This window comes from Oncorhynchus mykiss, chromosome 30 (genome assembly GCF_057628025.1).
Source record: "Oncorhynchus mykiss isolate SJ-2025 chromosome 30, ASM5762802v1, whole genome shotgun sequence".
Lineage (NCBI taxonomy): Eukaryota > Metazoa > Chordata > Actinopteri > Salmoniformes > Salmonidae > Oncorhynchus > Oncorhynchus mykiss.
In genome coordinates this window covers 19,199,391-19,224,115 of record NC_143051.1, presented here as the reverse complement: position 1 = coordinate 19,224,115, position 24,725 = coordinate 19,199,391, and the positions used below count along the sequence as shown (strand labels likewise).

Genomic DNA, 24,725 nt, shown 5'->3' with positions numbered 1-24,725 from the left:
CTCCTACCTAGTAAATAGCCTACTTGTATAGTTTTCTCCAATGATCTTCTCTCACCTGATGATGATGGCCCAGGGGCCAAACAGGTGGTGGAAGGTCAGGAACTCCAGCAGCTGGATGAAGCCTAGAGTCATTGCCACGGCTAGTAGGACGTTCCGGGTGAAAAGGCAGTGGAGATGGGAGGGGGGCCAGAGCTGGAGAACCAGGGCCAGGAGATGGCAGAGCAAGGCAGCGGCGGAGAAGCCCAGGACAAGCACTCGGATCCAGGCTAGGCCGTGGCGCTCCCCTGGCTGGGTGAGCTCAGACACCAGCATGCCCCCCAGCCAGGCCAGCAGCAGCCACTCACTCCATCCAGGCAGCAGGTGACCCAGGTGGATGGGATTCAGCGGGGGGTAGGCAATGGTGAGGATGAAGAGGGCCAGGAGAAAGACGTGGGACACCAGGTAGCTCATGAACTTGACGATGGGGATGGTGTTGAACCTGGTGTGGTTTTGAAAGATTTTACATTAAATCCTAAAATATTATTAAATCCCAAGATAATATTGTCTGGCAATCAACTATTATACAAAACTGTCATTGATTCCCCGGAGGAGTTTTTATGTTTTAAGTTAATTGTTGAATAATTGATTCATGATTGGTCAAAAATAACTTAGTCTTAGTTCTCTTTTTGTAACTGGTAGAGTTTGAGATACAATGTTTGAATTTAAACACATCCCACTCGGCACAAACTGGTTGACTCAACGTTGTTTCAATGTAATTTGTCAATGTATTGTGACAAGGAATCTAAGTGGAAAAGACATTGGATTTGAAAAAAGAAACAGTTGTTTTGAGGGTGGAATCTCAACCACAGGATTATGTCATCATTGTAAAAAATGTACATTATCAGAACCCCACTGCTATTTATTTGGTCTCCCATGCAGGGTTTAAATCAAGCCTGGCCCTGCTTAGTGTTGACATTGGTCACTGACTACTACCAATGTGCAATCGCAAGAACGATTATTGAGAGATCTCTTAATAACTAAATATATTCACTGTTGCTTTCTAAATGATTCCAAAAGATAGGTTTAAAGCAAATGTAACCATACTTTATAGGTCATATATTATCAATGAGACTATTTAGCTCTATACAGCATTTGGGAAGTCATCAACAGCTATTGTTTCAATTCAACCCAGGGTTCAACTAAAACTAGACAAGACATATAGCACTAGGGTTCAACTAAAACTAGACAAGACATATAGCACTAGGGTTTAACTAAAACTAGACAAGACATATAGCACTAGGGTTCAACTAAAACTAGACAAGACATATAGCACTAGGGTTTCAAACTTTGGTTGATTTCAAATGGAATCTTCAAGTTAATCATCAATATGTTAGAGTCACGTCTCCATCTCAACCAAAAATCTAAGTTAAAGAATACGACTAAATCAAATCAAACTTTATTTAAAGTACATTTAAACTTCGATAAGATTAGATTTAGTCCTATTCTTGAACTTAGATGTTTGTTTGAGTTGGAGATGTTAATCCAACATATCAATTATTAATTCATAGACAAACCGGGTATTGAATTGTGTTTGTTGTCAATGCAACCAAATATGAACATTTAAAGAAGATTTACAGTGCCTTGCGAAAGTATTCGGCCCCCTTGAACTTTGCGACCTTTTGCCACATTTCAGGCTTCAAACATAAAGATATAAAACTGTATTTTTTTGTGAAGAATCAACAACAAGTGGGACACAATCATGAAGTGGAACGACATTTATTGGATATTTCAAACTTTTTTAACAAATCAAAAACTGAAAAATTGGGCGTGCAAAATTATTCAGCCCCCTTAAGTTAATACTTTGTAGCGCCACCTTTTGCTGCAATTACAGCTGTAAGTCGCTTGGGGTATGTCTCTATCAGTTTTGTACATTGAGAGACTGAATTTTTTTCCCATTCCTCCTTGCAAAACAGCTCGAGCTCAGTGAGGTTGGATGGAGAGCATTTGTGAACAGCAGTTTTCAGTTCTTTCCACAGATTCTCGATTGGATTCAGGTCTGGAATTTGACTTGGCCATTCTAACACCTGGATATGTTTATTTTTGAACCATTCCATTGTAGATTTTGCTTTATGTTTTGGATCATTGTCTTGTTGGAAGACAAATCTCCGTCCCAGTCTCAGGTCTTTTGCAGACTCCATCAGGTTTTCTTCCAGAATTGTCCTGTATTTGGCTCCATCCATCTTCCCATCAATTTTAACAATCTTCCCTGTCCCTGCTGAAGAAAAGCAGGCCCAAACCATGATGCTGCCACCACCATGTTTGACAGTGGGGATGGTGTGTTCAGGGTGATGAGCTGTGTTGCTTTTACGCCAAACATACCGTTTTGCATTGTTGCCAAAAAGTTCAATTTTGGTTTCATCTGACCAGAGCACCTTCTTCCACATGTTTGGTGTGTCTCCCAGGTGGCTTGTGGCAAACTTTAAACGACACTTTTATGGATATCTTTAAGAAATGGCTTTCTTCTTGCCACTCTTCCATAAAGGCCAGATTTGTGCAATATACGACTGATTGTTGTCCTATGGACAGAGTCTCCCACCTCAGCTGTAGATCTCTGCAGTTCATCCAGAGTGATCATGGGCCTCTTGGCTGCATCTCTGATCAGTCTTCTCCTTGTATGAGCTGAAAGTTTAGAGGGACGGCCAGGTCTTGGTAGATTTGCAGTGGTCTGATACTCCTTCCATTTCAATATTATCGCTTGCACAGTGCTCCTTGGGATGTTTAAAGCTTGGGAAATCTTTTTGTATCCAAATCCGGCTTTAAACTTCTTCACAACAGTATCTCGGACCTGCCTGGTGTGTTCCTTGTTCTTCATGATGCTCTCTGCGCTTTTAACGGACCTCTGAGACTATCACAGTGCAGGTGCATTTATACGGAGACTTGATTACACACAGGTGGATTGTATTTATCATAATTAGTCATTTAGGTCAACATTGGATCATTCAGAGATCCTCACTGAACTTCTGGAGAGAGTTTGCTGCACTGAAAGTAAAGGGGCTGAATAATTTTGCACGCCCAATTTTTCAGTTTTTGATTTGTTAAAAAAGTTTGAAATATCCGATAAATGTCGTTCCACTTCATGATTGTGTCCCACTTGTTGTTGATTCTTCACAAAAAAATACAGTTTTATATCTTTATGTTTGAAGCCTGAAATGTGGCAAAAGGTCGCAAAGTTCAAGGGGGCCGAATACTTTCGCAAGGCACTGTATCTTCTGCTTGGATAGTTCCATCTGTGCCACTGATTTAGTCTGGCTTTAATTACAGTTTGACTACAAATTAGTAATTGATATGTTCGATTCACTTCTCCATCTCAACCAAAAATCTAAGATAAAGAATAGAACTAAATCAAATAAAACTTGAAATGCAAATTGACATTTTTGCTTTAAAATGGTTGAAAGCACAGTGATAACACATTTAGATTAACCAAAACCCTGACATTGTTTTACCATTGGAAATTGGTTGTGCTTTTAGATGGTTGAAAGCATATTGATAACACATTGGTAATTCTACAAACTTCTGGCTGACTTTTTGAGTTGGTAACTAAAGGTTGACATCTCATTTATCAAGGTCTACCAAATATTACCCACATTTCCACGTTGAAATGACGTTGTGTGTCCAGTGGGTTAGCCTCAAAAGGGCTCCCATTAATAAAGGCTATGAACCTGTATCTATCTATGAAAGTCTACTCTGTACCTGTGTTTGAGAGGCAGTGAGAGGAACAGCCACAGTGGAGGGCAGAGCAGCAAGCCAAAAAACAGCAGCAGGATCCTCCAGGAGTCCCACTGCAGACTGCCATACCACACCTCCGTCATGTACTTCTGGACAGCCGGGTGGGCCACCACTCCCTTCTGCCTCCCCTCGATCAGGCAGTCCAGCACGCTGGCCCCTCTATGGTCCACCGCCCTGAGTACGGCGCCGGCCCCTCTCCCCCCGCTCGAGGCCATGCTGAGCAGGTCGGAGGCCAGGCTTTCACAGTGGTGGGCTGCTGCCTGGAGGTCCACGTAGCGCTCCTTCTCCCTGAGGGCGGCCAGGCCCAGGGCTCGGGACAGACGCACGGCCGTGTCCAGGGGAGCAGCGGAGTGAAGAACTAGCTCCTCCAGAGTAGTGTTGGAGTTCAGCTTCCCACACACCATCAGGTCAAACACAAACTACAGACAACACACCACATCACACCATCAGGTCAAACACAAACTACAGACAACACACCACATCACACCATCAGGTCAAACACAAACTACAGACAACACACCACATCACACCATCAGGTCAAACACAAACTACAGACAACACACCACATCACACCATCAGGTCAAACACAAACTACAGACAACACACCACATCACACCATCAGGTCAAACACAAACTACAGACAACACACACCATCAGGTCAAACACAAACTACAGACAACACACACCGACACACCATCAGGTCAAACACAGACTACAGACAACAAACATCAACACACCATCAGGTCAAACACAAACTAGGTACTCATCAGCAACATTGATTTAAAAATATGTTTTGGCAGTGCCTGTTCTATTAAAATTGTGGTTTGCTGACATGTTATGGTTAGACTAGAAAGAAAGTAGAAAGTATAGGGAGAATATTGAAAGGGAAAGGGGGATACCTAGTCAGTTGTACAACTGAATGCCTTCAACTGCAATGAGTCTCCGCATTTAACCCAACCCCTTAATTGACATCCACGTCTTCGGCGCCCAGGGAACAGGGGGTTAACTGCCTTGCTCAAGGGCAGAACGACAGCCAGAAAGAGAGAGGGAACACCAACCTTCCTGTCCTCCAGCAGTCTCAGTATGTTGTTCTCTTGTCGTCGTAGCAGGAAGCTAACCGTCCCCTGGTGGTTATCCCCGGCAGCGTACTGCAGTGGTGTTCGTCCCCCCTGGCACTCTACACTGGCCGACGCCCCACTCTCCACCAGGAACCGCACCATGTCCAGACAGCCTGCTTTGGCTGCGTAGTGGAGTGGGGTCCAGCCACTCTAGAATTGGGGGGTCAGGTGTGAATGGAATTAGTGTGTGATCTGGCATAGTTTTTTATTATTGTCACCATAACATCCCCATAACATCCCCATAACATCCTCATGACATTGTCACACTCTCCCCATAATGTTTCCATAACATCCTCATACTCTCCCCATAATGTTTCCATAATATCCTCTACTCTCCCCATAATGTTTCCATAATATCCTCTACTCTCCCCATAATGTTTCTATAATATCCTCATACTCTCCCCATAATGTTTCCATAACATCCTCATACTCTCCCCATAATGTTTCCATAACATCCTCATACTCTCCCCATAATGTTTCCATAATATCCTCTACTCTCCCCATAATGTTTCTATAATATCCTCATACTCTCCCCATAATGTTTCCATAACATCCTCATACTCTCCCCATAATGTTTCCATAATATCCTCTACTCTCCCCATAATGTTTCCATAACATTCCCTTACATCCTCAATAGATCCTCATATTCTCCCCATAATGTTTCCATAATATCCTCATACTCTCCCCATAATGTTTCCATAATATCCTCTACCCTCCCCATGGCGTTTCTATAACATCCCCTTAACATCCTCATACTTTCCCCATAATGTTTCCATTACATCCTCATAACATCCTCATACTCTCCCCATAATGTTTCCATAACATCCTCATACTCTCCCCATAATGTTTCCATAACATCCTCATACTCTCCCCATAATGTTTCCATAACATCCTCATACTCTCCCCACAATGTTTCCATAACATCCTCATACTCTCCCCATAATGTTTCTATAACATCCTCATACTCTCCCCATAATGTTTCCATAACATCCTCATAATCTCCCCACAATGTTTCCATAACATCCTCATACTCTCCCCATAATGTTTCCATAACATCCTCATACTCTCCCCATAATGTTTCCATAACATCCTCATACTCTCCCCATAATGTTTCCATAACACCCCCTTACATCCTCATGACATCCTCATACTCTCCCCATAATGTTTCCATAACATCCCCATAACATCCCCTTACATTCTCATGACATCCTCATACTCTCCCCATAATGTTTCCATAACATCCTCACACTCTCCCCATAATGTTTCCATAACATCCTCATACTCTCCCCATAATGTTTCCATAACATCCTCATACTCTCCCCATAATGTTTCCATAACACCCCCTTACATCCTCATGACATCCTCATACTCTCCCCATAATGTTTCCATAACATCCCCATAACATCCCCTTACATCCTCATGACTGTAACAGTTTGGGTCCAGGGTGTCTCCCCCTTTGAAGAGGGGGATGACTGCGGCAGCTTTCCAATCCTTGGGGATGTCAGACGATATGAAAGGTTGAACAGGCTGGTAATAGGGGTTGCGACAATGGCGGCGGATAGTTTCAGAAATAGTGGGTCCAGATTGTCAAGCCCAGCTGATTTGTACGGGTCCAGGTTTTGCAGTTTTTTCAGAACATCTGCTATCTGGATTTGGGTAAAGGAGAACCTGGAGAGGCTTGGGCGAGTAGCTGCGGGGGGGGGGGCTGTTGGCCGAGGTTGGAGTAGCCAGGAGGAAGGCATGGCCAGCCGTTGAGAAATGCTTGTTGAAGTTTTTGATAATCATGGATTTATCGGTGGTGACCGTGTTACCTAGCCTCAGTGCAGTGGGCAGCTGGGAGGAGGTGCTCTTGTTCTCCATGGACTTCACAGTCCTTCATACTCTCCCCATTACATTCCCTTACATCCTCATACTCTCCCCATAATGTTTCCATAACATGTCCTTACATCCTAATAACATCCTCATACTCTCCCCATAATGTTCCATAATCTCCTCATACTCTCTCCGTAATGTTTCCATAACATCCTCTTACATCCTCATAACATCCTCATACTTTCCACATAATGTTTCCCTAACATCCTCATACTTTCCCCATAATGTTTCCATTACATCCTCATGACATCCTCATACTCTCCCCATAATGTTTCCATAACATCCTCATACTCTCCCCCTAATGTTTCCATAACATCCTCATACTCTCCCCATAATGTTTCCATTACATCCTCATGACATCCTCATACTCTCCCCATAATGTTTCCATAACATCCTCTTACATCCTCATAACATCCCCATACTTTCCCCATAATGTTTCCATTACATCCTCATGACATCCTCATACTCTCCCCATAATGTTTCCATAACATGTCCTTACATCCTCATAAAATCCTCATACTCTCCCCATAATGTTTCCATAACATCCCCTTACATCCTCATACTTTCCCCATAATGTTTCCCTAACATCCTCATACTCTCCCCATAATGTTTCCCTAACATCCTCATACTCTCCCCATAATGTTTCCCTAACATCCTCATACTCTCCCCATAATGTTCCATAATCTCCTCATACTCTCTCCGTAATGTTTCCATAACATCCTCTTACATCCTCATAACATCCTCATACTTTCCACATAATGTTTCCCTAACATCCTCATACTTTCCCCATAATGTTTCCATTACATCCTCATGACATCCTCATACTCTCCCCATAATGTTTCCATAACATCCTCATACTCTCCCCCTAATGTTTCCATAACATCCTCATACTCTCCCCATAATGTTTCCATTACATCCTCATGACATCCTCATACTCTCCCCATAATGTTTCCATAACATCCTCTTACATCCTCATAACATCCCCATACTTTCCCCATAATGTTTCCATTACATCCTCATGACATCCTCATACTCTCCCCATAATGTTTCCATAACATGTCCTTACATCCTCATAACATCCTCATACTCTCCCCATAATGTTTCCATAACATCCCCTTACATCCTCATACTTTCCCCATAATGTTTCCCTAACATCCTCATACTCTCCCCATAATGTTTCCCTAACATCCTCATACTCTCCCCATAATGTTTCCCTAACATCCTCATACTCTCCCCATAATGTTCCATAATCTCCTCATACTCTCTCCGTAATGTTTCCATAACATCCTCTTACATCCTCATAACATCCTCATACTTTCCACATAATGTTTCCCTAACATCCTCATACTTTCCCCATAATGTTTCCATTACATCCTCATGACATCCTCATACTCTCCCCATAATGTTTCCATAACATCCTCATACTCTCCCCCTAATGTTTCCATAACATCCTCATACTCTCCCCATAATGTTTCCATTACATCCTCATGACATCCTCATACTCTCCCCATAATGTTTCCATAACATCCTCTTACATCCTCATAACATCCCCATACTTTCCCCATAATGTTTCCATTACATCCTCATGACATCCTCATACTCTCCCCATAATGTTTCCATAACATGTCCTTACATCCTCATAACATCCTCATACTCTCCCCATAATGTTTCCATAACATCCCCTTACATCCTCATACTTTCCCCATAATGTTTCCCTAACATCCTCATACTCTCCCCATAATGTTTCCCTAACATCCTCATACTCTCCCCATAATGTTTCCCTAACATCCTCATACTCTCCCCATAATGTTTCCATAACATGTCCTTACATGCTCATAACATCCCCATACTTCCCCCATAATGTTTCCATTACATCCCCTTACATCCTCATGACATCCTCATACTCTCCCCATAATGTTTCCATAACATCCTCATACTCTCCCCATAATGTTTCCCTAACATCCTCATACTCTCCCCATAATGTTTCCATAACATCCTCATACTCTCCCCATAATGTTTCCATTACATCCTCATGACATCCTCATACTCTCTCCATAATGTTTCCATTACATCTCCTTACATCCTCATAACATCCTCATACTCTCCCCATAATGTTTCCATAACATCCCCTTACATCCTCATACTCTCCCCATAATGTTTCCATAACATGTCCTTACATCCTCATAACATCCCCATACTTTCCCCATAATGTTTCCATTACATCTCCTTACATCCTCATACTCTCTCCATAATGTTTCCATAACATGTCCTTACATCCTCATAACATCCCCATACTTTCCCCATAATGTTTCCCTAACATCCCCATACTTTCCCCATAATGTTTCCCTAACATCCCCATACTTTCCCCATAATGTTTCCATTACATCTCCTTACATCCTCATACTCTCCCCATAATGTTTCCATAACATCCCCATACTCTCCCCATAATGTTTCCCTAACATCCCCATACTTTCCCCATAATGTTTCCATTACATCTCCTTACATCCTCATACTCTCTCCATAATGTTTCCATAACATCCACAAATTCTCCACATAACATCTCCCATCTCCAGGTCAGTCTCACCTCTTCGGTGTGGTTGATCTCGGCCCCCTGGCCCAGCAGCACTCTGACCATGGCCACGTGGCCGCTGGCGGAGGCCAGGTGCAGACAGGTGCGGCCCTGCTTGTCCCTCAGGTGCAGCAGAGAGCTGGAGCGGCTCAGCAGCAGCCCCACCACAGACATGTGACCACTCTGGGCCGCCAGGTGAAGGGGGGTGGAGCCCTGAGGAGAAGGGGAGGGACAGGAGGACGGTCAGTCTGACAGATCCCCACAAATATATACCATACACATATGCTCACACACAAGCTTGCAAAACGTGCACATGAACACAAACATTTACACATAAACCCTTGCACAAATGCATACACTCATGTAAAATGCATTCAGAAAGAATACAGACCCCTTGATTTTTTCCACATTTTGTTACGTTACAGCCTTATTCTAAATTGGATTACATTGTTTTTATTCCTCATCAATCTACACACAATACCCCATAATGACAAAACAAAAACATAATTTTTTTTGCTAATTTATTAAACATAAGAAACGGAAATATCACATTTACATAAGTATTCAGACCTGCACCTTTGGCAGCAATTACAGCCTCAAGTCTTCTTGGGTATGACGCTACAAGCTTGGCACACCTGTATTTGGGGAGTTTCTTTCATTCTTCTTTGCAGATCTTCTCAAGCTCTATGAGGTTGGATGGGGAGCGTCACTGCACAGCTATTTTCAGGTCTCTCCAGAGATGTTCAATCGGGTTCAAGTCCAGGCTCTGGCTGGACACTCAAGGACATTCAGAGACTTGTTCTGAAGCCGCTCCTGCGTTGGCTTGGCTGTGTGCTTAGGGTCGTTGTCCTGTTGGAAGGTGAACCTTAGCCCCAGTCTGACGTCCTGAGTGCCCGGGAGCAGGTTTTCATCAAGGATCTCTCTGTACTTTGCTCCGTTCATTTTTCCCTCGATCCTGACTAGTCTCCCAGTCCCTCTCGCTGAAAAACATCCCCACAGCATGATGCTGCCATGCTTATGCTTCACCGTAGGGATGGTGCCAGGTTTCCTCCAGACATGACACTTGGCATTAAGGCCAAATAATTCAATCTCAGTTTCATCAGACCAGAGAATCTTGTTTCTCATGGTCTAAGAGTCCTTTAGGTACCTTTAGGTTTTGGCAAACTCCAAGCGGGCTGTCATGTGCCTTTTACTGAGGAGTGGCTTCCGTCTGGCCACTCTACCATAAAGGCCTGATAGAGACGGTTGTCCTTCTGGGAGGTTCTCCCATCTCCACAGAGGAACTCTGGAGCTTTGTCAGAGTGGCCATCGGGTTTTTTTTAAATGATTTTTTCTCTTTTATTTTTTATTTGTTACAAAAAACACAAGGAAGGGGTAACATTAAAGTATTAGAACATGATGGACAAACAATACAGCATCAAGACACTATCAAACATGTATCAGTCTTTCCGCAACAGAGCCATCCTTATGTATGAGGGTGTGTGTGCTTGATAGTGATATAAAATATATGTCACAATTTCCTTTTTCATGATCATAATCTTGTGAAACCCGAACCCTCCAATATCCCCCTACAGTTCCCCAATAGCTGTCCCTCAACCATTCGTGACCCCTACCACAGCCCCCCCACCCCGGAAGAAAAATAAATAAAAATAAGATAAAATACATTCCATTCCATTCCCCACCCCCAAGAACCCCCCAATGCACCAACAACCAAGATAAAACAAAATAATACATTTAAAACAAAGGACATCAAGGACAACTGAAATCATAACAGCAATGCCTACTTTATATGTTTGTGTGCATGTCTGGCACTATTACATGTATGTGTGTGTTCTTGTATGTGTTTATTTGAATGAGAGTGTGTGTATATGCATGTGTACAAACACCTGCACAGCATCAGCCTCAGGCAAACTGGCATTAGTTGTAAAAACGCTGCCACTTAGTGTCATTCAAATGTACTTTTATTATGTTTTATTTAGACTTTTTTGCCCTTTATCTTTTGACCATCATTCTCTCTCTCACACAGCAACTCCACTCCCACTTGTCTCCAATTCCACATACCAACCCTCAGCTTCCCTCAGTCCATGCCATCATTCTCTCTCTCACAGCAACTCCACTCCCACTTGTCTCCAATTCCACATACCAACCCTCAGCTTCCCTCAGCCCATCCCATCTATCTCTGCTGGCAACCCACTTCGTGTTTCTACGCAACACATATCTTTCAACTATGCTATGATGTTTAACGTACAATTTCAATCTATCTAATCGAATAGAATTTACTGATTGCAAAAATCTCTTCCCAACTCTTTTGCAATCCTGTATGGCACAGTTGTCAACATCCTGGTCCTCAAATGAAACTGGTATACTTTCCTATTTATGCTATTTTTATTCCTACCCAGTTTTGATCTTTTATATTGGGCAGACAGACCAGTTCCCTACCTCTTCCCGCTGCCACCTGCTGTAAACAATTGGTTGAACTCTTGGATTGAGCAGACCTTCCCGTACAATTCTGATAACTCCATGAAGAACATAACTCTACCATTACAATTTACAGTATCATTTAAGAACAAAATACCCTTTTCAAACATCTTTCCCATAAATATAGGTATTTTATCAACCAGTACATTTGAGTTCAGCCATAATATTTGTTCTATCTTTTCAGGGGGATGGAATTGAAATTGTAGCCAGCTCTGCAATGCTTGTTTGAAAAAGACAGATACTTGGAAAAAAGTATCATTTTCAATTAATCGAAAATGAGACATGGCAATCTGCACAAAGGCAAAAATGCCATTTTAAACAATGGATGAACTTTTCTTATTAATCTACTTGAGAACCATTTAGGGTTCAAATAAAACTTTTGAATGAGTGAAGCTTTTAGAGAGTGGTTTAGTGCTTTTATATTTAATAATCTCAACACACCCAATTCATATTCATTATATAGATAAGCTCATTTTTATTTTGTCTGGTTTAGCGTCCGAGATAAAGCTAAATATTTTTTGCTCATATGATTTGAAAAACTAATCATCAGGAGTAGGCAGCGCCATAAGTAAGTGAATAAACTGAGATCTGACTAAGGAGTTAATCAGGGCAATTTTTCCATAAATAGACAGGTATTTACCGCTCCATGGTTGCAGGATCTTGTCTATTTGTACATGTTTTCTATTGAAATTCATTGTGGAGAGCTTATTTATATCTTTTGTGATATGAATACCGAGTATGTCTACTTCACCATCATCCCATTTTATAGGTAAGCTGCAAGGTAATGTAAAAGTTTTATTTTTTAAGGATCCAATACGTAATATTGTACACTTATCATAATTAGGTTTTAGTCCAGAGAGTACAGAAAAGTTATCTAGATCTTTAATGAGACATTGCAGGGATCTAGCTTGCGGACTTAACTTAAAACTTGAGTCATCGGCATACATGGACACCTTTGTTATTAAGCCTTGGATTTCTAATCCTCTAATGTTGTTATTGGATCTGATTTTAATAGCTAGCATTTCGATGTCCATAACGAATAGATATGGTGACAGCGGACACCCTTGTTTAACGCCTCTTGACAATTCAAAACTCTCTGAGAAGTAGCCGTTTTTACATCTGGGGTTGCTATACATTATTTTTACCCATTTTATAAGAGAATTACCAAAATTTAAAAAATCCAGGCATTTATAAATAAAATCCAGTCTTACTTTATAAATGCCTTTTCAAAATCCGCAATAAATACCATTCCTGGCTTCGTATATGTTTCATGATGTTCTATTATTTCTAGTATTTGTCGTATATTATCTCCAATGTATAGTCCATGTAAAAAAACTGTCTGATCAGGATGAATAATACCTGGTAAAACCCTTTTAATTCTGAGTGCTATGCATTTTGCTAGTATGTAATGCTAGCATTACAACATTGAAGTGTAAGGGGCCTCCAGTTTTTTTTAGATAGACCGGGTCTTTATATTTGCCATCTGGGTCTTGCTTTAATAATAGAAAAATCAGACCTTCCTGCTGAGTATGTGACAGACTACCGTTTCTATAGGAGTAGTTAAAACAATCTAACAATGGAGCTTTAGGTATATCAAAAAATACTTGATATACCTCTACCGGTATGCCATCAAGCCCTGGGGTTTTCCCAGACTGAAAGGATTTAATAGCCTCAAAAGGTTCTTCCTCTGTAATTTGGCCTTCGCATTGATCTTTCTGTACATTTGTTAATTTTCCATTTTTTTAATATTATTTGGAAAGAATTTCTTACCGTAATCTTCATTCAGTGGGAGAGGATGAGATGGAAAAGAGAACATCTGCCTAAAATAATTAGCTTCCTCTTTTAAAATATCATTCGGAGAATCATAGATGACTCTGTCTTCAGTAACGAGTTTCTGCAAATTCTTATTGTTAGCGTTCCTGTATTGGAGATTCAGGAAGAATTGTGTGCATTTTTCTCCATATGTTCTTAGTTTTACCTCTAACTTATTTTGTATCTCTGTAGTATTTTCATTGCTATCTACCTGTACTATTAGTTCATGGATTTCCCTTGTTAGTCTTGTTTCTTTAGCCAGAAACTGCTTTTTTATTATTATTATTATTATTATTGATGAATATTGAATTGAATAACCCCTGAATGTACATTTAAAGGTATCCCAAACAATAAGGGGATTTCCTGAACCTATATTATACTGGAAAAATTCAGTTATAAATGATTTTGTCTTAGTTAAAAATAAGTTGTCCTCCAGTAAACTTTGATTACATTTCAATATCCCCGTCCACGTGGAAAATCTATAAGAGTTATGTGAAGGCCAATTAGATGATGATCCGATTGCATTCTGTCTCCTATTATAACTTTTTAAACCTTTGATGCAAGAGATACAAGATACAAGATACAAGAAAGTAGTCAAGACGACTAGCTTGATTAAGTCCCCTCCATGTATATCTCACTAGGTCGGGGTTTTATAGTCTCCAAATATCCACTATTTCTAATGTGTCCATAATATTTGTGATTTCCTTAAGGGCACGGTGATGATAGTTTGTAGAGTGATTACCTTTACGGTCCATTGAGGTACTTAACACTGTGTTATAGTCTCCTACCATAATGATTAGATCATTTGTTGGATGTAAGTTCAATAAATTGGTATAAATGTTTTTGAAGAAGTGTGGATAATCCTGATTTGGAACATATAGATTAATGAGCCAAATCTCTTTTTCGTCCACTTTCATATTCAAAAGGATCCACCTTCCTTGCGATTCATTCCTGATTATTTGCACATTCAGATCGACATTTTTGTTAATTAATATCATCACACCCTTTGAGTTCCTTTGTCCATGACAGAAAATTATTTCACCACCAAATTATTCCTTTTCTTTTAGCCATCTAAATAATTATAATATAATCTGCCAAACCGTTACAATTATAACTAGCTATACTTATTTCACCCCTTACCATAACTAGATACCATTATCAGGCTAAATTGACCATAATTAGTGCTTGTAAAGTTATTGCCATTAGAGGTATTATTAAGGTCAAAACTAGAGCTTTCAAATGTCTGATATTTAGAATTCAAGAAATAGGTTCTAGCAATATTTTTTTTATTCCCTTGCCTGTTTGCCTGTGAGCCAATGTTAGAAAATTGAGACAAATTATGTGTGTAACAAATCTGAGTAGGTTGATGTGTACGATATTGGATATGATTTAATGAGAGTAATTAATATTCATAATTGTAATCCATATCGTATCACCATCATAGTTGCATCATAATTACCATAATTACATATCCTAGCATTTCCATAGCAATTAACGTTTCACATGATCATGAAAGAGACCTTGCATTACTCAAGAGACGGCTTCACTACAGTACAAATGTATTCCGTACAATTTGTTATTATTCTTCAATGCCCCTATTTTGATATCTTCCCCTTGCTTGTCGTAAGCATATATAAACTTGAAGACAAATACATAAAAAAGATAGACAAACAATAAACACATTAAATTATAAAACAGTTATCGACAATAGAGAGAGAGGGAGAGAAGAGAAGAGAAAAGAGAGAAAGAGAGAGTGAGAGAAGAGAGCAAGATCAGGTGTGTGTGTATGTATAAGTCTGTATGTGTAAGCAAGCATGCAGTTGAGTATGTGTGTGTTCATATCCACTTAATAATGTTTCAATATTTTAAACAGTTCGCATACCTTCTTTTTTTTCATAATCTGAAGTCTCTGTAGAATTTAGTACAGCCACAGTGTTATGGAGCTGTCTCGGAATAGCTGTCCATCTATAAAGACTTTGTCCACAATGTTAAAGGCACGCCTACCATCCATCCTTTGTTGTCTTTGTACCGGATACAGTTTGTTTATCTCCTTTGGAAATTGGTCATTGAGACCGAATTTGGTCCCTTTAAGCTCCCTTCCCCTGCTTTTGATCAGCTCCTTTTGTTGGTAGTGTTCAAATTTTGCAATGATCGGTCGGGGATTCTCAGAATTCTCTGTCTTGTAGCTCCGAGCTCCAAGTCTGTGTACTCGGTGGAAAGCCACCTTGTTTACAGTCTCTACAGGAAGTTTCAATGCAGATTTCATGAATTCTCTGATGGCACCCTCTGGATAATTGGATGCGTCCTCAGGAATACCAGAAAAACAATGTGTCAGAGGAAACACCGTGCACCTGGCAACCATGTCAGCGTGCACTGCGCCCGGCCCACCACAGGAGTTACTAGTGTGTGATGGGACAAGGACATCCCTGCCGTTCAAGCACTCCCACAACCCGGACGACACTAGGCCAATTATGCTCCGCCCCATGGGTCTCCCGGTCACAGTCAGCTGTGACAGAGGCTGGACTCGAGCCCAGAATCTCTAGTGGCACAGCTAGCACTGTGATGCAGTGCCTTAGACCACTGCCCCACTCAGGAAGCCATCACAATTGTTAAAAGGTTTTTAAAAACTTCTCTGTCTAGGTCTACCTGTACTCACCTGTTCTGTCTAGGTCTACCTGTACTCACCTGCTCTGTCTAGGTCTACCTGTACTCACCTGCTCTGTCTAGGTCTACCTGTACTCACCTGCTCTGTCTAGGTCTACCTGTACTCACCTGCTCTGTCTAGGTCTACCTGTACTCACCTGCTCTGTCTAGGTCTACCTGTACTCACCTGCTCTGTCTAGGTCTACCTGTACTCACCTGCTCTGTCTAGGTCTACCTGTACTCACTCTGTCTAGGTCTACCTGTACTCACCTGCTCTGTCTAGGTCTACCTGTACTCACTCTGTCTAGGTCTACCTGTGCTCACCTGCTCTGTCTAGGTCTACCTGTGCTCACCTGCTCTGTCTAGGTCTACCTGTACTCACCTGCTCTGTCTAGGTCTACCTGTACTCACCTGCTCTGTCTAGGTCTACCTGTACTCACTCTGTCTAGGTCTACCTGTGCTCACCTGCTCTGTCTAGGTCTACCTGTACTCACCTGCTCTGTCTAGGTCTACCTGTGCTCACCTGCTCTGTCTAGGTCTACCTGTACTCACCTGCTCTGTCTAGGTCTACCTGTACTCATCTGAGCTGTCTAGACTGCCTCATTAATTCATTACTGTTGTTGTCACGTTCTGTTGCAACAAGTGTGTCAATAGGATACCCTCAGATTAAAAATCAACAGGCTTGGCTCTAGATTACACCTATACATACTTTACATTGTTTGTGAGATCAGACATAATATCACTATAATCCAAGTGTTCATTTTTGGAAGTTACTTTCATTTTAGTGCATCTAATTTGTAAACATTTCAACTGTATGAAATTATTACTTTTTTCAATTCCACAAAAAATGAATTCCACAATTCTTCTCTTTCTTCTGATGTAAGTGCCGAGATGATGCATTAAATCCCATATGGGATTATTGGATTCTTGGGATTCTGGATTCTTATAGATGCAACAGAAAGACAATGTATTCCATTGAGCCCATTTCAGCCATTACCAGAGTGTTTTTGACAAGTTATTACAAACATTTCTGCGGTCGTAACGTTAACGGGAAAAACGACAGGCAACGGTATGAAGAGTAAAAGGAAAGCAATCAATCCAACGAGATGCCCAGTCTTGCAGTCAAATGACCAAATTGCCCTCTAGTGGCCTCATGGAGGAATGTTATTAATATTTTTCATAATTTAATTAAAATACTTTTCTTATCTTTTTTTCTCTCCAGAAAATCCTATATTTGAGTTTTCTGTGATTTACATAAAGAGTAATATTGGGATGCAAACTAAAAGTTGTGTATATTTCAGCTCTATATGTATATATACTTTTTAAGCCTATAATCATGTGTGTGAGGTGTAAACTTTTGTTTCAAAGTAGATTTGTTTAAGACTACCAAGAAACACTCTGTGTGACCCTGATTTAGCCCACTGCAGTAAAAGGTTAGTGGATTAGTGCACCCATCAAACACTGGAAATTGATGCCTGAAAAAGACAGATCCTCAGGTGGGCGGGGCATGCACATTGCTATATGCACACATATTCACTTACGCGCATGCACACACACGAAAAGAGCTTACCTGTATGTCTGTCACTTTGTCTGCCTGTACACCAGGGGAATTGAGCAGCAATCTCACCACACTCTCATGGCCAGACTGGGCAGCCAGGTGCAGGGGAGTGTATCCTGACTGGAACACACACACACACACACACACACACACACACACACACACACACACACACACACACACACACACACACACACACACACACACAATGAAGGACTTTTTATGAAGGACTCTTTTATTCATGGGGGAGGACTGTTGATTTTCTGGTCATTAGTGAGTTGTGGGGTACTATAATGTTACCTACCTCTGAAGGGGGCTGCTGCACTGGTATTCCCTCCCTACTGTTGCTGTTTGGGATGTCACTGCGCATGGTGGCTGGCACCTTGGTAAGGATCTCTGAGACAAAGTCCACCTGACCAAAACGGGCTGCTACATGCAACGCAGTCAACCCTGTCTGGGATCATAGTTACACATCAAATCAACATACCTAAACAGTAGTTAACTTAAAACTAGTTAACATAGTTAGTTAGTTAACATTTTCTAGTTTTAAGAGTAGGGACAGATACCTTGGAGCTGGTGATCTTAAAGGAGATGCTTCCCTTCAGCACGTCCATGATGTGTGTGTGACCGTTCTTGGCTGCCAAGTGAATGGCTGTCATCCCTTCCTGGGAAGATGAGAAAGTTAATAAGCTTTTGAATGAATCGATCTGAGCTACTTTTGAATGAATCGATCTGAGCTGCTTTTGAATGAATCGATCTGAGCTACTTTTGAATGAATCGATCTGAGCTGCTTTTGAATGAATCGATCTGAGCTGCTTTTGAATGAATCGATCTGAGCTACTTTTGAATGAATCGATCTGAGCTGCTTTTGAATGAATCGATCTGAGCTACTTTTGAATGAATCGATCTGAGCTGCTTTTGAATGAATCGATCTGAGCTGCTTTTGAATGAATCGATCTGAGCTGCTTTTGAATGAATCGATCTGAGCTGCTTTTGAATGAATCGATCTGAGCTGCTTTTGAATGAATCGATCTGAGCTACTTTTGAATGAATCGATCTGAGCTACTTTTGAATGAATCGATCTGAGCTACTTTTGAATGAATCGATCTGAGCTACTTTTGAATGAATCGATCTGAGCTGCTTTTGAATGAATCAATCTCTGTTGAGCTATTCTTTACTGTAGACTGGGTTTTGCATGACACCCTAAAACTGAATTGAATAAATGTAGCTACAGTCAGTAACAGTGCATCATTTCTGGTCATTCTGCAGTCAGTCTTTGGTCAGTCCCCCCCAGGTGAGGTTGTGTTCTCTCCATCACTCACTGCGTCCTCTTCAGCTACAGACGCCCCAGCCTCCAGGAGGACCTTCACCACCTCGGTGTGTCCCCCAGCAGACGCCAGGTGCAGAGGACAGGAGCCATTGGTCTGGGGATGAAGGAAAGTGGACAGAATGGATAAAAAAAAGTCAAGCTGGTGACTAAGCTTGTCAATCACCCCTTATCCCTTTGATAATCATATCAAATCAAATTATAATTGACACATGCGCCGAATACAACAGGTGTAGACTTTAAGGTGAAATTCTTACTTACGAGCCCTTCCCAACATTGCAGAGTTTAAAAAATAAAAAAATATACATAGTAACACAAGAGGAATAAAATACACAATAATAGAGCTATAAACAGGGAGTACCAGTACCAGATCAATGTGCTTCTATTACAGGGAGTACCTGATCAATGTGCTGCTATTACAGGGAGTACCAGTACCAGATCAATGTACTGCTATTACAGGGAGTACCTGATCAATGTGCTGCTATTACAGGGAGTACCAGATCAATGTGCTGCTATTACAGGGAGTACCAGATCAATGTGCTGCTATTACAGGGAGTACCTGATCAATGTGCTGCTATTACAGGGAGTACCAGATCAATGTGCTGCTATTACAGGGAGTACCTGATCAATGTGCTGCTATTACAGGGAGTACCAGATCAATGTGCTGCTATTACAGGGAGTACCAGATCCATGTGCTGCTATTACAGGGAGTACCAGATCAATGTGCTGCTATTACAGGGAGTACCAGATCAATGTGCTGCTATTACAGGGAGTACCAGATCAATGTGCTGCTATTACAGGGAGTACCAGATCAATGTTCTGCTATTACAGGGAGTACCAGATCAATGTGCTGCTATTACAGGGAGTACCAGATCAATGTGCTGCTATTACAGGGAGTACCAGTACCAGATCAATGTGCTGCTATTACAGGGAGTACCAGATCAATGTGCTGCTATTACAGGGAGTACCAGATCAATGTGCTGCTATTACAGGGAGTACCAGTACCAGATCAATGTGCTGCTATTACAGGGAGTACCAGATCAATGTACTGCTATTACAGGGAGTACCAGATCAATGTGCTGCATTACAGGGAGTACCAGATCAATGTGCTGCTATTACAGGGAGTACCAGTACCAGATCAATGTGCTGCTATTACAGGGAGTACCAGATCAATGTACTGCTATTACAGGGAGTACCAGATCAATGTGCTGCTATTACAGGGAGTACCAGATCAATGTGCTGCTATTACAGGGAGTACCAGTACCAGATCAATGTGCTGCTATTACAGGGAGTACCAGATCAATGTACTGCTATTACAGGGAGTACCAGATCAATGTACTGCTATTACAGGGAGTACCAGATCAATGTACTGCTATTACAGGGAGTACCAGATCAATGTGCTGCATTACAGGGAGTACCTGATCAATGTGCTGCTATTACAGGGAGTACCTGATCAATGTGCTGCTATTACAGGGAGTACCAGATCAATGTGCTGCTATTACAGGGAGTATCAGATCAATGTGCTGCTATTACAGGGAGTACCAGATCAATGTGCTGCTATTACAGGGAGTACCAGTACCAGATCAATGTGCTGCTATTACAGGGAGTACCAGATCAATGTACTGCTATTACAGGGAGTACCAGATCAATGTGCTGCTATTACAGGGAGTACCAGATCAATGTACTGCTATTACAGGGAGTACCAGATCAATGTGCTGCTATTACAGGGAGTACCAGATCAATGTGCTGCTATTACAGGGAGTACCAGATCAATGTGCTGCTGTTACAGGGAGTACCAGATCAATGTGCTGCTGTTACAGGGAGTACCAGATCAATGTGCTGCTATTACAGGGAGTACCTGATCAATGTGCTGCTATTACAGGGAGTACCAGATCAATGTGCTGCTATTACAGGGAGTACCAGATCAATGTGCTGCTATTACAGGGAGTACCAGATCAATGTGCTGCTGTTACAGGGAGTACCAGATCAATGTGCTGCTGTTACAGGGAGTACCAGATCAATGTGCTGCTGTTACAGGGAGTACCAGTACCAGATCAATGTGCTGCTGTTACAGGGAGTAATAAGGGAATATTTTCTCTGTCACTTTCCTTTCTATGGCCAGCCAGGCCATTCATATTATAATTCATACACCGTTACAGTACTATGTTCCATTTCAGACAACAACATGTTGTGGAATTACTGGTCATGCTCTAGATTGGTTTATAAATTACCTATCAAATCGTACACAATGTGTAATGGCAGATGGCTGTAAATCTGAGTCCATAGAGGTGTGCTCAGGTGTTCCGCAAGGTTCTATTTTGGGCCCACTGTTGTTCATTTTGTATATCAACAACATTGGGGATCTTATTGAAACAGCGGATGTTCATTTTTATGCAGAAGATACTGTTCTTTATTCAAGTGGTAGTAGTTTATCTTTCGCTTTTGAAAATGCCCAAAGAGCATTTAACATCATACAACAGAATCTGTATGATTTAAAGCTGGTTCTAAATTCAGGTAAAACAAAATGCATGATATTTTCAAATGCCAGGCATGTTACTAACCATGTCATTGCTACATTGGCTGGATATACTATGGAGCAAGTTAAAGTGCACAAATATTTGGGTATGTGGGTTAATGATAAGCTGAGCATGTAAAGAACTTTATAAGTAAGCTCAAGCTGAAAATAGGTTTTTAATACCGGCATAAGGCTTGTTTTTCTTTGAGGCCAGGAAGGTGCTGGTACGATGTACATTACTGTCGGTTTTAGATTTTAGTGATGTTATATACATGCAGGCCTCAGCCACTACCCTGAGAACACTTGATTCAGTGTATCATGCAGCCCTCAGGTTCATTACAAATCAGAAATGTCTAACACATCATTGTGATCTCTACAGTGCTGTTGGCTGGTTGTCATTGACCTTGCGTGGGTAAAATTGGGTAAAATGCCATTTTATCTCTGTTCTTTTTTAGTCAGGTCGGTAAATAAATATCAATTACGGTCCCATTCTGATTTGCTTCTGACAGTACCAAAAATTAGAACAGGTCATGGTAGAAATAGTTTTAGTTACTTAGCTCTGTGGTCCTGGAATTCTCTCCTGAACACTTTAGAATTTGATGATCTAGTTTCGTTGGTGGAGTTTAAATACTTGATCGATGTATATATCATAGAAGAGTGTAATTGTTTTAGGGGGAGCTGTTTTTAGTCAAGACTTTCGTGGTTTTTACATAAAATGTTTTTGTTGTCCTATATGTTTATAGTTTTGTTTAATGTTGTGTTAGTGTATGTAGGTTGTTTTGTCTGAAACGTTGTTCCCCCTCCTTCTATTGGACCAGGTCTCTCTTGGAAAATAGATGTTATCTCAATGAGAAAAAGGAGAAAAACCTGTATAAATAAAGGTACAATTCAAAATAAATTAAAACAGAGCAGCACTACTAGCAAAACCCTCCTGCCCTCTGACATTGTTGTGGAATGATTGTGTTATTCTATAACATTGTAATTCTCTATTGTTCTGTTTCCATGATACATTTTCAGCCAAGCACAGAGAAACACTACTTCTTGACTCCTTGTGACTCCTAAACCCTGACCTCTGACCTTGTTACTCAGCGTGGTCACTCCCCCCTGTTTGAACTTGAGCAGCTCCCTGATGACGGCCAGGCTGCCCTTGGCCGCAGCGATATGGGTGCAGGTGGCCCCCTCCACATTGGCCAGGGTGGCCAGCTCTGGACGGTGCTTCAGGAACAGCTTGACCACCTCAGAATGGTCGTTCTCTGCAGCCAGGTGGAGGGGCGTCTGGCCGTGCTGGGGACAAGAGAGACATAAATGAATGGAAGGGTGGATGGATGACTAACTGAATTAACCAATGAATGGGTGTATGGATGGGGGGATAGGCGGCCGGTAAGCCTAGTGGTTAAGCGTGTTGGGCCAATAACTGAAAAGTTGCTGGTTCAAATCCCAGAGCTGACTATGTGGCAAATCTGTCGATGTGCCCTTGAGTCAGGCACCCTAATTGCTCTGGATAAGTGCGTCTGCTAGGATAGATGAATGAATGATAGTTAAATGCAACCAGGGGGGAATCTGGCCATGCTGATAGGAAAGGCACAGGTAAAATGACGAAGAAATTAGACCAGGACTTTGTATGTAAAATGAGATTGTCGAGGTTACGACTACAGAGACATTTCCTTCAGGCAATATTTACATTTTAATTTGACAATTTAGCGCAGACAATATTTAAATAGACACAGACAGCCACACACAGACAAAGGCAGTGTCAGACAGAGAAACAGACTCACTATGTCTGTGGCAGTGATGTCTGCTCTGAGATGCAGCAGGCTGCTGCACACATCCAGCTGTCCACTGATGGCAGCGAGGTGGAGAGGAGTCTGCTTCGTCTGGGGGTCAAACATACACAGAGGTTCAGAACACCTTATTTCTCTTTATGGATCAGGAGTGGACAAATAAAAGTGTTTCTTAAGAAAGAGAAAGATATGGCAAGAGACTTTGCTAGGTGTTCGATAATAACTTTACTTCCCCTGAGCACACAGATTAGCCTTGTGAAACTCGACTCGTTATGTTTCACTTCAATATAATAGAACAGAATGTGAGCTTGTGAGATCAGGTTAAACAAGGTTACACACAGATGCCTACGATAATATATATGACATCTTCCCCAATAACAACCAAATGTTCTCTTTTATTTCCTATGACTAAGGACATGTTCTCAAGACCTCCATAGTTGAGGGGTCATTGCTCAGCTCACTGACCAGGGAGAGAGCGTCGATGCTGGCCAGGTGTGTCTCCACCAGTTGTCTGACCAGGCTGGCAGAGCCGTTCTGGGCCCCCAGGTGTAGTGGAGTGAGGCCCAGCTTCGTCTTGGCGTTCACAAAGGCCTTATGGGACAGCAGAATGTCAGAAATGTCCTCGTGGCCCCGCTCTGCTGCCAAGTGGAGAGCTGCCTTGCCGTCCTGTCAGATACATCAGAGTTGTGTTCATTAGGCTCCAAACGGAAGAAACCGAAACAGGGAGGCACTATGTAAACTTGTCCCATAACAAACGCTAGTTTTGGTTTTGTAAGTGGAGATTTGGGTTGGCGTCCTGTAGGATACATCAGGGTTTTGTTCATTAGGGCACGCAGCACAGACATGACGATGTCATATCTTCTTTGGCTTTTATCCTGCTTGAGTCATGATGACCACATTGCAGTGACTCAACAAAATGAACGTTTTACAGCTCAGCAGGCAGTGGCAGAGTTTAAGAGACAGAGTTACGTTGTGGTACAGTATATTGAATTAGCCAATGGAAAAGTCTGAAACATTCCAGGGCCCTCACCTCATCAAAGACGTCCACCCTGGCGTGGTTCTGAAGCAGGATTCTAACAACCTCTGTGTGACCTCTCTCAGAAGCCAATAACAACGGGGACCAGCCGTTCTGTATGGGCCCACAGAGAGTGCCCTCTCAGTAAACAATAACACATAACCAAAAGGCAGTTCATGCCACTTCGGAATTATACTCACCCACAAAATACCCATTTAACAGCAGTACCAGTTATTTTACAGCAGTAAACCAATATTTAAATATAATGAGAA

General features: G+C 41.6%; 1 protein-coding gene across 1 annotated transcript in view; it reads right to left on the bottom strand.

Moving 5' to 3' along the window:
- trpn1 (transient receptor potential cation channel, subfamily N, member 1) overlaps positions 1-24,725 on the bottom strand; it is a 48,749-nt gene that overhangs the window by 6,201 nt on the left and 17,823 nt on the right. The window contains exons 16-27 of the mRNA XM_036971445.2: positions 24,469-24,567; positions 23,904-24,104; positions 23,433-23,531; positions 22,735-22,941; positions 19,138-19,239; positions 18,382-18,480; positions 18,120-18,269; positions 17,828-17,935; positions 9,340-9,537; positions 4,824-5,033; positions 3,730-4,184; positions 56-478 (exon numbers count right to left, since the gene is read on the bottom strand). Of these exons, the coding sequence (XP_036827340.1) occupies positions 56-478; positions 3,730-4,184; positions 4,824-5,033; positions 9,340-9,537; positions 17,828-17,935; positions 18,120-18,269; positions 18,382-18,480; positions 19,138-19,239; positions 22,735-22,941; positions 23,433-23,531; positions 23,904-24,104; positions 24,469-24,567 (2,351 nt within the window). The remainder of the gene's footprint in view (positions 1-55; positions 479-3,729; positions 4,185-4,823; positions 5,034-9,339; positions 9,538-17,827; positions 17,936-18,119; positions 18,270-18,381; positions 18,481-19,137; positions 19,240-22,734; positions 22,942-23,432; positions 23,532-23,903; positions 24,105-24,468; positions 24,568-24,725) is intronic.